We start from the raw sequence: 13,266 nt of genomic DNA, 5'->3' as shown, positions 1-13,266 counted from the left end.
CATGGGACTATTATGACGCAAGAAACTGCTGCATATTTCCGCCACGACAATTAAACGTGGTGATCAAGAGTTTTTCATTAACGCATATTCTTTTGTCCTTGTTTTACGACATTCGCGATAGCGCTTGCTTTGTGTATATTTGATCTGAAATCTACATGGCGAAAGGTCGGCAGACAAAAGGGCAATTGTACCGTTTTAATTACAGAGAATTAAGAGATTAAGCCGTAAACAACCTGAGATATTGCATTTTTCTACACAGATGCCTAGCAAGACGAGGTGCGATATAAAGACACCGTGGCATTAAAACCGTTCACTGTTGTCCCCAAGTTCTACAACGAGACGGCAACCATTTAAGCTGAAGACTGAAAAACAAAACTCAAAAACAAGCAAACAACAGAGAACACAATGTCATTCAATTGCTCGTACTTCTTGCAAAGCGACATCGAGGAACCGGTAACAACAATTGAACATCTAGCAGGTAGGTTATACATTTTAGCCATAGGCTGAGCCCAATTCAAACGGTTAAGTTGACTCAAATATCTTCGCAGCTCTAGGAGCTTTTGGCACGGCATTTGGTATTTTCGGTATAATCTCTACAGCAACCGTTACGGCCATTTTCGTGTTAAGCATTTTCCATGTTGTCAGAAAACACCCATCGCAATGGAGGTATGTCATATTTTAAATGCCAACAAATTTTTTCCATATTTTCCCACCAACCTAAAATATAAAATTTTTTTAGACGTCTGGTAACATGGATCGTTTCAATGCCTATGATTGTTTCTATCCTCTCTTTGGTGACATTCCTCGTTCCTGGAGCTGCCATATTGTGCGATACTGTCAAACAATCGTAAGAATTTCGCGATAACATTGTCAAGTGTTTTGAAAAAAGTGTCACTTTGATCTAAAACTGTTTCTTCTGCACGTGCAATCGTGACAGGTATTTGCCATTTGTGTTAATGCACTTCATCGATCTGTCATTGCTGATAGAGGGTGGTCATCGGGATACTGTTCAAGATCTAAAAGATAAGGATATTCCAATCAATTTTTGCCGACCACCTTGGTGCTGTGTTGGTCTCTGCTACCGCAACGTAAACTATAACAAGTAGGGTAAAGAGCAATTTCAACGATAAATTAAACGTAAACACGTTTGACTAATTGGCTAAAAATAGGAAAAATCTACGGATCATGAAAAGTTTGGTGTACCAGACACCGTTGTTTCAATTACTTATTAATCTCTTGATGGCAATTTTGGAGTCAGCTGGCGCCCTAGAGAGAGTGGTAAGCTCAAAAATAACGAAGTTTTTTTGGTTTTTTTTCCACAAATTTCTTTTTTGGGTGACCATTTGGTGATTTGTTTTTAAAACTAGATACGCAACAATGCCTTTGCCACCCTCGGCATAATCAACATAATATTTTTTACCATCGGAATGTACGGTTACAACGTTTTGACAACTGGTTAGCCACGCAAAAATTTCAAAGTAGCCTAATTACAAATCATGTTAATTCTTTTCATTTTTAATTCGAGGTTTTTCCCAAATTTCGGAATGGAAAAATTATCCAGTAAGTAAATCATATAATTTCGCTGACTAACTTTATATGACAATTTTTTTTTACAAATCAACAGTTGAAAGCCAGAGTACTATTTGTATGTGTAGTATTGTTAAAAGTTCAAACGCTTATTTTACTGCTCCTGGGAGTCGGTGGATCAATTCCTTGTGTTGAGCCTTACATTTCTCCAGTTGTCATGAGGAAATGTAAGTAACTTATTTTTTTATCTTAAAATTGTTACCAAGTTAACATGGACTGATCGATCATTATATAATATGTTTCATGTTACAGCGATTGAATCAGCGCTTTGCTTGGTCGAAGCTTTGATATTCGGTGTAATTTTCTACCCTGTATTCCGAGTTGTCGACAGTAGTGCCAGTCGGCTAGGATTGCATACAAGTCCTACAACAATTTCCGTGGTTTCTTTGGACGATGTTCAAGCATAAAGTTAACTGAAGTTTCGACTATGTACAGTATACATATTTAAAAGAATGGATTTGATAACACCACAAAAAAGATTTATGATGTACATATCTAATCAAATACAAATTAATGTAAAAACAGCTTCCTATTTTTGCAAGAAGAAAAGTAGCCTACAGTTTGCATTTCCGCTACGCCCATTAGGACGTATTATCTTTCAAATAATTTGCGTGTGAGACTATAATGACGCTGACGAGATGTAGACGCATAATCAGCGAAATTCAGCAAAGCTGAGTGGTGTCTGCTGTCTTGCAAGATGAGACGATTAAAAAAGTTCACCGGAATAATACAGTTAAAACACCCTTGGAAAAATGATTAGCGTAGCTCGCTAGTTGCATGGTCCCTATATGTTCCTCACAGTCTGGACTTGCTGAAATCGGAGTAACTGGAGGAGCTGAAGTAGCTGGAGGAGCTGAAGGAGCTGGAGGAGAAGCTGGGGGAGCTGGTGTATCTGTATTTGCTGGAGGAACCGAAGTGACTGGAGTAACTGGAATTGCTGGAATAGCCGAAAAAACTGTGGGCAAATCTAAAAACGAGACTCAAAACGAAAAAAGCAGAGGATCCGATAGCTCATCAGAGGAGGATGAATGAAGTTCTTCCCAGGAATCTCATTTGTTATTTACCGAAATGTAACGGGAAAGTTCAGTTCTTAACTTCCTTAATCGACCAGTGATAAATATCCAATTGCATGTGTATCAAAATCGTTAGACTCTTTTCATCTCGATAATAAAACATAATTCATTTTCATTTTACATCGTACAACTACAGATGTTAATACGCTTGATTTGTAATTTCTGCGCCAAGCTCCAAGTCGATTGGTAATTTCAGCTCGCGTCCATAGAGGAGAAAGAATGGAGAATATCCTATGGATTCTTGCCTGGCTGTGTTGTACGCGAAACACACGTACTGTAGGGTCTCATCCCAATCACACTACTCAGTACTAACCTACATGGAAAGCATTGCTGCTAACGTATGATTCATTCTTTCCACAGCTCCGGTTGCTTGAGGATGATAACTGGATGTCGTTTTGTGGTTGTTGTGTATTTTTTTGCCCACTGCTTGAGTTAACTTAGCAACGAAGCATTTTCCTCGATCCGTGATAATTCTCTCTGGAGCTCCATGGCGTAGAAAAATTTGGCTAACAAAGAATTCAGCGACATCATCTGCTTTGCCAGTTTTCTTAGCTTTCAGCTCTACCCATTTAGTCAGGTAATCTACTGCAACAATTATCATTTTGTTATCCTTGTCAGATAGAGGGGATGACCCTAGCAGGTCCATACACATTTTCTCAAAAGGTTTTTCTGCTTTAATGCACTGCAGAAATCCCGGAGGTTCATCTGGGACTCCTTTTCTTCCTTGACAGCTCACGCAACTCTGAAGGTAGCGAGTTATGTCAAGATTCATTTTCGGCCAAAAAAATCGGCTGGACATTTTGAGGAGAGTCCGCTTGCCCAAATGAGCGGAAACAATGTCATCGGGATAAGGTTGCAAATTTTTTTCACAACATGCCACAGGTACACATAATCTTCTGTAATTTTTTCGATCTTTAAAAGTTTCTTTGTAGAGTTTTCCGTTGTACAGCACGAAGTTTTTCACCCTTCTTTTTCCATCCTCAAGCTTCGAGATTTTTTCGTTCCATTCATGGTGAGCTCTTCGTTTGCTGACAACTGAGTAATCTTCTTCGGGAGAAAGGGTGTCCGATGTGTTTGGTCCAGTTGCTGCAACGATGAAACATCGATCATCTTCCATTTCTTCTGTCTGTTGAAGTGGGTTTCGTGAGAGACAGACGGCGTTGTCGTGAGTTTTTCCACTACGATATACGATAGTTATATCGTACTCCTGATGCGAAACTCCAACGTGCTAAACGTCCGGAGAGGTCCCACTTGCTCATTAACCAACACAATGCTTGATGATCGGTGATCACTTTCACTTGAAAACCACACACAAAACATCGAAACTTGGTAAGACACCACACTAATGCAAGACATTATTTCTCCCCGATAGAATAATTTGTTTCTGATTTAGATGGTAAGCGGCTTGCGTAAGCAACTGGTCTTTCGACTCCATCGATGCGCTGGGCTAGTACAACTCCTATGCCGAAACCGCAGGCGCCCGGTAGAATTTCCATCGTTAAATCGTAGTTTGGATGAGCTAGCACTGGAGCTGATGTAAGTGCTACTTTTAGAACATTGAAGCTATTAACTTGATCCGTTCCCCAAATGAATGGAATGTCTTTCTTGGTTAGCCATGGGAGCGGACGTGTGATGGCTGCGAAATTCTGAATGTGACGTCGGTAATAGGAGCATAATTCCAGGAAGCTTTGCACTCGTTTGATTTTGTTTGCTGTTGAATGGCCTACTACTGGAGATGAAAAATTTTCCATCGCCTCTAGTTTTTCGGGATCCGGACCAACACCTTCCTTGGTAATCACGTGACCTAATACTTTTAATGTATTCTTAGCAAATGAACACTCTGACCATTGTAGTTTCAGGTTGGCTTTTGCAAGGCCATTGGAGTCTTCACTGATTGGAGTCGTTCCAAATGTTGTTCGAACGTTGCTAAGTAGACGATGACGTCATCTAAGTACACTAGGCACGTTGTCCATCGAAGTCCGGCTAAAATAATATTCATTGCCCGCTGAAACGTACCAGGGGCATAAGTCAACCCTAACGGAAGGGCACGGAACTGATATAATCCACCCGTTGTTACTAAAGCTGTTTTCGGTCTATCCTTGCTGGTGACTGGCACCTGGTTATATCCGGATTGGAGATCCATGCTGGAGAAAATTGTAGCTCCCTCCAGGCGGCTCAATGTGTCAGCTACACGAGGCAGCGAGTAAGAATTCTTTACGGTCACTGCATTAAGTTTGCGAAAATCAACACAAAAACACCAAGTTCCATCTTTATTCTTTACTGGAACCACAGGCGAAGACCAAGGGCTGTCAGAGTGTTCAATTATTCCCTGACGTAGCATTCCTTCCACCTGCTCTTGGATCTCGGCTCGTTCCTTCCAGGCACTCTTATAAGGAAGCTGGTGAATTGGAGGGCTAATTCCAGTGTTAATGTCATGCTCCATCAACGTACAGTGCCCCAAATCATCTTCACTAAATGCTAAACAACTGATGAAATTCCTGAGAATTTTCAACAACTCACTTCTATCTTCGTGCAGGTTTTTCCAATCCTGCTTTTCAAATTATTCAATAATTTTTCTACTTTTTGATCCAATTTCTCAATCGCAGCATCTGTTTCTGGAGCTTTACCAGATTCTTCTGTGTTTTCCGCTTCTTGGAATTCTTCTAAAGCCCCCAATGTTACACTTTTTTACAGACTTTTTGGAGACAGATTTACTACAGGAATATTTTACAGGTTCTTCTGCACGAGGGCGTGACCCGTAGACAGACTTGTCGAAGCCACCAGCGAATCTGACGGTTTCAAGACACAAGCGCCTTCCAGTTTGCTAGAAACTTTTGCTGAAACTGGTTTAATTAAATACGCTGGAATTTCCTGGTGTTCATTGGACACTAACGCGGTATCTTCTGATTCTTCTTTCGCAGGGAGGGAGATTGCCGCAAGTGCTAAATAACCCATAGTGAGAAGAGGTTTCTCCGCATGGTAATTAATCTGTATACATTCCAAATTGCTTGAGAAAATCATTTTCCATCAAAAGTTCCATTCCTGACATTGCCATAACGATTGCTTTTTCTTTCACAGATCTGTTTTTGTGCATCACCAGGATTTTGGCTGCTCCTTGAGGCATTACTCGTGAACCGTTCGAGAGAATAATTCCGGAACCATCCCATGGTTGCTGAACGAATTGTGTGTTCTTCCATAATTCGGGAGAGATCACTGTCACTGGTGAACCAGTATCAATCACTGCCGTTGCATTCACCTCACCGCAAAACACAGGTTCTTTAATCAAGTTCGTTCAATCGAAGTTTAACAGGTGTTTTTCCTCCTGTACGTTAGGAGCTTGGGTTGCCAGATTTACTGCTGCATTCACCGTTGACGTCGTAGCTGGTGCTGCATCCCGTATAGGAGCTTTATAATATGGAGATTCTAGATTTTTGAAACAGTATCGGGCGACTTGTGTGGGTTTCTTGCAATGGAAACAGTATGGTTTACCGTCAGTAGTACGTCCTTTTGGCTTGAAGGATCCTTTTGTTTTCTCTTGCTCGTTTTTCTCCTTCACCATTAATTTCTCACAGGTGTCTTGGATTTACTCAGACATTGACTTCATAAATTCTACTTGTTGGTCTGGATAGAGAACGAAAAAGTTTTGTGGCTGCTCAACCTAGTAGAACATCGAGATATCTTTTGGATATCTTGGATATATGTTTCTGTCTCTCTACTGTCTTTTTTGTTTTTTGATATCTTATCTACATCTTAATTCTAAAACATATGTACAAAGACATAACTTTTTACACATATATAAAAAATCAATGGGAAATATCTTCCTCAAATAACTTTATACAGGAAATCTAAAAAATATGTTAAACATATGTTATTTGAAACGTGTCAACATACCATGAAAAATGAAAATGAAACAAAATTTTCCAAAAAAACATTATATTGCAATTCAACAAAGAAATTATTACAAGATTAATGAATTTTGAAGGTCGATTTCGCATCACCGATTGAGGGCGGGAGGTGCTCACGATTTCAGTGAAGATGCAATTGATGAAATATGAAAAGAAATAAAACGTCGATTATTTGAGAACATAGTTTGCTATGAAATAAAGTTGTAAAAGGCCGATTCCGCATTGTCGATTTAAGGCTAGCCAGGTCGTGCGCACGATTACAATGTAGATGCAATAGATGAAATATAAAAAAAAAAAAGAAAAGAAAATTAATTAAGAACACATTCTACTACAAATCAAAGTTCAGCAACGTATAATAGCAATTCCAAAACAATTTGCCATTGTGATTTGAATAATTGGAATTTTGAGTGCCTTAGCCGAAATTAAGTTCAATTTCCAACAGTAAATATTGGGAGACAATGAGTGCACAATTTGAGTCCCAATCAGTTTGAAATCTAATCCATTGAAATCATACAATGACTCAGAGTTTAAAAATTTCCTAAAACATACACTTGCCCGTGGCTTTTCTCAATAAAATTATCAATCAACACAACATAATCATTTTCCATAACAACACAGTTGTTTGGAGTTTTGATACTTAACCTGAGTTCCTTAAAGCAAACTTTTGAAAACTGCTGCCCACGAAGACCGTTCATCATTGGACCAAATTGTTATGTTCACAAAGGAGTTTAATAATACTTGGATTTTTCGTTACAGTTTAGATTTGCGGATTAGATCGCATCTCGATAGACCGATTGACTAACTGTTGTAAAGGTTTTGCCCTCTTGCGAACAAGGTTTTTTAACTTTCCAAGGTGATTTTCAAACACAAAACAGCTATACATTTCAAGTGAACCAAATCGTTTGCCTTCCACTCCTAAATGTTGCAGATTATGAATACTATAAGTTACAAATTGGTCTCCGTGAATCATTACGGACTTCTGGATAAATAAGACTAACAGACTATTGGCGTAATCCACGTTTGCTTCGTCTTTCACACTTGCTTCGCATGACAAAATTCTGTTTGCCGAATGAAGCAAAAAGAAGTGCTGATAAACTTCATCCCGAAGTCTATTCTTTAAAATGATTGGCAAAATGTATAAAAGAAGTAAACGAAATTCAGTCGCTTTGAACCGTGAAAGTCCATCAAGTGTTCTAGTTTTCCTTTGAAACTCAACACTTATGAATTTTTCGATTTCCACAATAATGTCTGAAACTTCCTTCATCATTTGCCATGACAGTTTTGCTTTCATCAGTCGCCTGGCATGGACCCAAATAAAGCAATTTCTGCATTGCTCCCATGTGAACTACATGCATAGGATCAATACAGAATGTTTCGATCATATTTATAGGTAATGTTTCCAAAAGAGATGATCCAGCATGATGCTGGACTTGTTCCCGATCGCAAAACGACTCGTCAGTTCTCATCATAGCATCAATTTCTAGATATATGACTCTTCCCCCTTTCCCGGATATGTTGACAACATAGTCACCCTTTGTTTCACATTTCATACATCCATAGTATGACCCACAAGGTTTGACATTTTTTATAAAAGTTCATGCCGGTGCATCACAACAAAAAGCTTTGATTTTCATCTTAATATGACATCCATTATAGTGAAACCCGCCATTGATCAAGTCTAACATTCCGTCACGGAAATGTGTGAGATAAGTGTTTACATTATGAGGCTTTGCGTTACCTTGATAAAATACTATGTCAAAAGGTTCTGTTCCATCAAGACAAAGTTTCCCAATGATAGGCCAAAATTGACTGTTAGAACTCTTACCCACATTTGTACCATCACAACTCACTAACAAGCCGAGTTCACAACGTTGAGATGTAAATTTTGCATTTACTGAATTAAAAGAAGTGACAATAGCATCTTTAATGCTAAAACCATGATACCAAACAGGGCTTACAGTGTAAAAATCTAGATCTCTGACAACAGAGAAACGATGGCCTTCGAATTTCTAAAAAGTCACCCCTCTGGCGCCCCAAGCAATACAATATAAGGGAGTTGACCGTTGCGGAAAAATCCACCTTGTTTTCGAACAAGAAAAAAGGTCGAGTTGAACGTTGTAAAAGACGCTACCGCGATTCCTACGCCAGCCAGAAGAAAAAGATGCTTCCTTAAAAAATCATAAATAGAACCGCGCGTCGGTCTTCGAGGGTTCTTTTTTGGTCTTACCACTTCAGTCTTCACGACAGTTTTTTGCTGTAGTATTTTTATCGATTGGGCTGTGTCTTCGCGGATCGTTTTTGTTGATGTTTGTGTTGAACTCATTCAGCACTAGATGAAAGCGTTATGATTTTCTGAGTAAAACATGGAAGACAACGTCTGAGTGATGACGCTGCGGCTCTCGACGTTGATGCAGAGAAGTTGGAATATACGTCCGGTCTGTGTGGTATCTCTGACAGAGTACAAGTGTTATTGAAGTACTGTGTGAAATTGAATTCTTGTGTTTTGGTAAGTCTCATTCAACTTATCTCCTATGCTAATCAGGAGTCAAAATATACACTCTACTCGAGTAATAAACTGACAAAACTCTTCTCTGATATTTTGTTCTAACAGTTTTTCATTCTCCATCGTCGCTTATAGTTCAATACAACATGCGGTAATTCCCAAACCCAATTTATTTTATTTTTTTTATAGTTACGTTCTTGTGGTAGTTTACACGTTCCACGCGCGTGTAAACCATTACATTGGTGGCAGCGATCTATCTTACTCGCGCGTCTTATCCTTCAATTTTTTGCATGTATTTTTTTAGCTCCAGGATCCCCGTGTGGTTATTGTCGGATGAGTTTTACATTATACGTTTAACGTCATTCCGAAGCGGCTGTCGAAAGATTTAGCGATCGTATGTACACGGGACACAGCGTGGATCTTGTCAGTCGGGTTAGGGATCGATTCTTAGTATACTGCTGGCTTTCAGTGACGTACACGAGAGTCAATCAAACACTTTCTTAATTGCTATGCCGGCAAGAAAGCAACTTTAACCACTTTAACAACTCCAATCGTGAAAAAGGGGTATAATGTGCCACATACCCACGTTGTATAGCAGTTTTTTTGGTCTTCAGCCAACTCTGCCATTTTTTCCCATAACTTGTATAGCAGTTTTGTTGGTAATCAGCCAACTCTGCCAGTTGCTCGTATCCAGTTCTGTTTTTCCTTACGTTCGCCCATCGATCTTTTTTCCTCCTCAGCCATTTTTCATCAAAGCATCGCCGCCATATTTCTTTTTTCGGCGATGCGATTTACAAACTCAAACCCCCCCAGAAATGAACGACCAATGCAGCGCCAGTAACCCTAAACTGAAATCAGACAAGCTAGTTTCCTTCCTCTCATACTCACTCAAAAGGTCTATTTAAATCTTCTCCCTTAAATTAGCTGGCCACGCCAATTGTTAGTGCACAGTTTCACTACCCTCTTACGCCGCCCCCAACAGTCTGCCAGCCTTTTTTTTTCAGCATCACGGTCATTTTTTTTCTTGGCGATATTCTTTCGGGTGATACGATTTGCACCATCTGGATCGAATGCGTGCACCGTCTCGACCAAAAAAAACCCACTCGTCAACGAAAAGCCCACGCAACGCCAGTAGCCCCTAAAACTAAAGTGGGCAAGCCTAGCTTTTTCAACGCACTCGGGAAGTCTATTTTGACCACTTTTTCTCCGAAATCAGCGTAACGATGCCAGCACGCCGTTGACGACGACTGTTACTCAGTCGACTCCTATTACGAAGACGAGAACGACTACCTCGTCGAGCCTAGCCCTTTGCCCGGAAATCCCTCGTTCGAATAAGACAGTGCAGCATTTTTAGTTAAAGGAAAAGGCGTGTCTAACACGGCTAATCCAAGTCGAAACTTGATTGGGGAAACGTCCAGCCAGCGTCAAGACAATTGGGCCCACGTCGTCGGTAAATCCATACCTAGGACGCCTGTCAACCATACGTGCCTTTATCCCGATTTCAACGCGGAGGCGGAAGACGTTGAACTGCTCACCGAAGAGGTGCTTGAGCAGCCTGGTCCGGTTCTAACGGTACGGAAAAATCGCAACATCCACGTGAAGGGCCAGCCACCTACCCGAGTCAGTGAACGTAATAGAAACAAAGCTTCCCATCCCCTTGTGCCAGAAACGATTGAGCCTATCGAGCCCACTCTGATTAACGACATCTATCTAAAACTCGAAAACAACCCAGAGACAGCAGATGAGGACGACGATTTCAGCAGTGTCAAATCTCACAACGATTTAGAAGTGGAGCAGGACCTTGAATGCATCAGAGAACGCGTCGAGGCGGATTTAAGAAGGACAGAGAAAGTGGAAACGTCTGCCGACGGCCAGTCACTTCCAACCCTCAAATATTCTTCAACGCCTATTAGCAGATATCAAAATTTTTATACAGACCAATAACAACAAACGACAGGGAAACTAGCTCCTACTAGTTAAGTAGGAACACAGACGACCTCCCCTCCAACTCGATTGGGGGAGACGCAGACGCCTCCCCCGTTCACTCGACAAGTGAAAACTGAAACGACCCTCCCCCTCTTCGAAAAGCCCCAGCCGTCTTCGTCAAAACAAATCGAAACAAAGTTCACACCGTATAAAAGCGTAATTAGCAAATCTACCCCCTCTCAGAAAACAGTCGACACGAACCCACATAGACCAACGATGGCGCATCTAAACCCATACGAGACCTTGCACAAATGTCTGAGGGAGACAGGGGCGTCAAGAGAAGATGCCGCAGCAGGAGCGTTAATTGCTCCGTTTTTATGAACCAGAGCTATTATAATAGCCAAAAATTAATACAGAACCAACAACAACAAACGATAGCGTTATTAGCTCAGGTACCTGCTTTCAATAGAATGGGGGCAACCAAATTAGAGGACTGGATACAACATTTGGAAAGGGTTATCGACACCGATGAGTTTGAAGAAGGGAGGAAGATAAACTTTTAGGCTCAAAGCTGTTTGGGTCTGCAGGGGACTGTATTACAAGTTTCCAGTTAAATTATCTGAGGGAAGCACAGTCGTTCGTTAAAGTGAAACAGAATCTAAATGAGCGTTTTCACGGAGGGGATAACAGAAAAATGTATTTTACAGAGTTAAAAAATTGCACGCGTAATTCTGGAGAATCTACCAGGGACTATGCTTGTCGATTACAGAAGCTTTACTCGTTTGCCTACCCAACGGAAGCAGGGAAGTCAATCGAGGCAAACGTTCTTAAACTGAGAGAGACAATACTAATGGACGGCTTTTTGGGAGGTCTGAAGCCGAACCTACGTGAAAGAATGAGTTTTAAGGACTATAGCAACTTAAACGACCTAGTAAAAGCAACAGAAAAATGTGCAGCCATCTTAAATGAGGCGAAACTAGAGAAACGGAGCGTCGACTTTGTTAACGCCGTTTCGGCAAAGGCCAGTACCCAGGAACTGAGGGAAACGAAAAACGAAATTGCAGAACTAAAATCGGTCATCGGGCAGCTTTCGCAGAAAATGATATTCACCCAACTGGCAGATAATGGTCAGTCAATCAATGATATCTGTACTGAGCTCCGGGCTCGAGGGCGTCCCGCATTTCCTTCGACGGAACACGTCACGTTGAACTCCGCGCTCTCAGACGTCCGCGTCACTACTTATTTTTTCCCATATTCATTATTTTGCTGTTTTGAATCTGATTCGTAAAGATCGTCTAGGTTTAGACACTTTTGCTTCAGATTTGTTTTATCGAGCTCCGCGCTCGAAGGCGTAAAAATTCCTTCGACGGAATGCACCAGACCGAGCTCCGCGCTCTTTCTCTTTCTCACGTCTGCGTCACCACCCTTTTTTTCATATTCTTTGTATTGCTGTTTTAAATCTGATTGAAAAAGACCGTCTAGGCTTGGACACTTTATTTCAGATTTGTTTATCGAGCTCCGTGCTCGAAGGCGTGCGTATTTCCTTTAACGGAACACGCCACACTGAGCTCTGCGCTTCTAGATGTCCCCGTCACTACTCGTTTAATGTTGTATCTTTTCTCCTACGCCATATTTCATTCCAAGTAAAAAGAAAAAATTCCTTATTCCATCGGAGAAAGTGCTCCTTGAATATTCCTGTTTTATTTTTCTTCTCTTTATTTGCAGGTTTTACTGTCTTGAGCAAAGAGATTGCGAGACGCAATCTATTTTGACGGGTAGCCATGTAACGATCCGCCGTCTAAATCAGGCAACGAGATGCGTCTTCAAAAATTGCCACACTGCTGCACAAATTCGTTGCTTATGGGTAATGAGCTGCGTCTCAAAAATTAAAACTCTGCAGCACTAATTCGTCACTTACGGGTAACGAGCTGCGTCTCCACCAATTGTCAATCGAGTTGTATTTGTGTTTGATCAAACACAAATGAATACAACAAGTGATGACTTAAATCTAAACAATCCCCTTTTACTTAAACAAAAAAGAGATAACCATTTACCAAAAGTTGGAGAAGTGTAAAGAATCGATGTCTCAGATTGCAAAGAACCTTGAGAGTTCAACGTTCTCAGGGTAATTCTTGTTATTGTCACAAAGCAATGCAGGGAGTTGACCGTGGGAATGACTTTCGAATCGTGACCTTCAATCGGAAACCCATCTAGCTAGTCTAGAATATTCCCCCTTACTTGTCACTAGGGCAAGGCCAAGAGTAGACCATAA

At 40.8% G+C, this 13,266-nt stretch overlaps 1 protein-coding gene and 1 pseudogene across 1 annotated transcript; both read left to right on the top strand.

The window, feature by feature from the left end:
* Positions 1-302: 302 nt before the first annotated feature.
* LOC123474789 (organic solute transporter alpha-like protein 3) lies at positions 303-2,112 on the top strand. Its single transcript, XM_045177486.1, has 9 exons — positions 303-478; positions 549-666; positions 740-847; positions 938-1,102; positions 1,170-1,278; positions 1,368-1,455; positions 1,526-1,560; positions 1,625-1,754; positions 1,840-2,112. The coding sequence occupies exons 1-9, from the start codon at positions 406-408 to the stop codon at positions 1,992-1,994; spliced, it is 981 nt and encodes a 326-aa protein (XP_045033421.1). The 5' UTR covers positions 303-405; the 3' UTR covers positions 1,995-2,112.
* A 9,158-nt stretch (positions 2,113-11,270) lies between these two features.
* Positions 11,271-12,282, top strand: LOC116934111 (annotated as a pseudogene).
* The last annotated feature ends 984 nt before the right edge of the window (positions 12,283-13,266 follow it).

Source organism: Daphnia magna, linkage group LG7 (genome assembly GCF_020631705.1).
Source record: "Daphnia magna isolate NIES linkage group LG7, ASM2063170v1.1, whole genome shotgun sequence".
In the NCBI taxonomy this organism is placed as follows: Eukaryota; Metazoa; Arthropoda; class Branchiopoda; order Diplostraca; family Daphniidae; genus Daphnia; species Daphnia magna.
The sequence above is the reverse complement of the archived record's forward strand: the minus strand, read 5'-3'. Positions and strand labels throughout refer to the sequence as shown.

Excerpts from the sequence above, each read along its gene's own strand:
- LOC123474789 (XM_045177486.1), top strand. The coding sequence starts at position 406 with ATGTCATTCAATTGCTCGTACTTCTTGCAAAGCGACATCGAGGAACCG. Across the intron at positions 479-548 it reads AACAATTGAACATCTAGCAG|CTCTAGGAGCTTTTGGCACG; the intron begins GTAGGTTATACA and ends ATATCTTCGCAG. Across the intron at positions 1,561-1,624 it reads CGGAATGGAAAAATTATCCA|TTGAAAGCCAGAGTACTATT; the intron begins GTAAGTAAATCA and ends ACAAATCAACAG.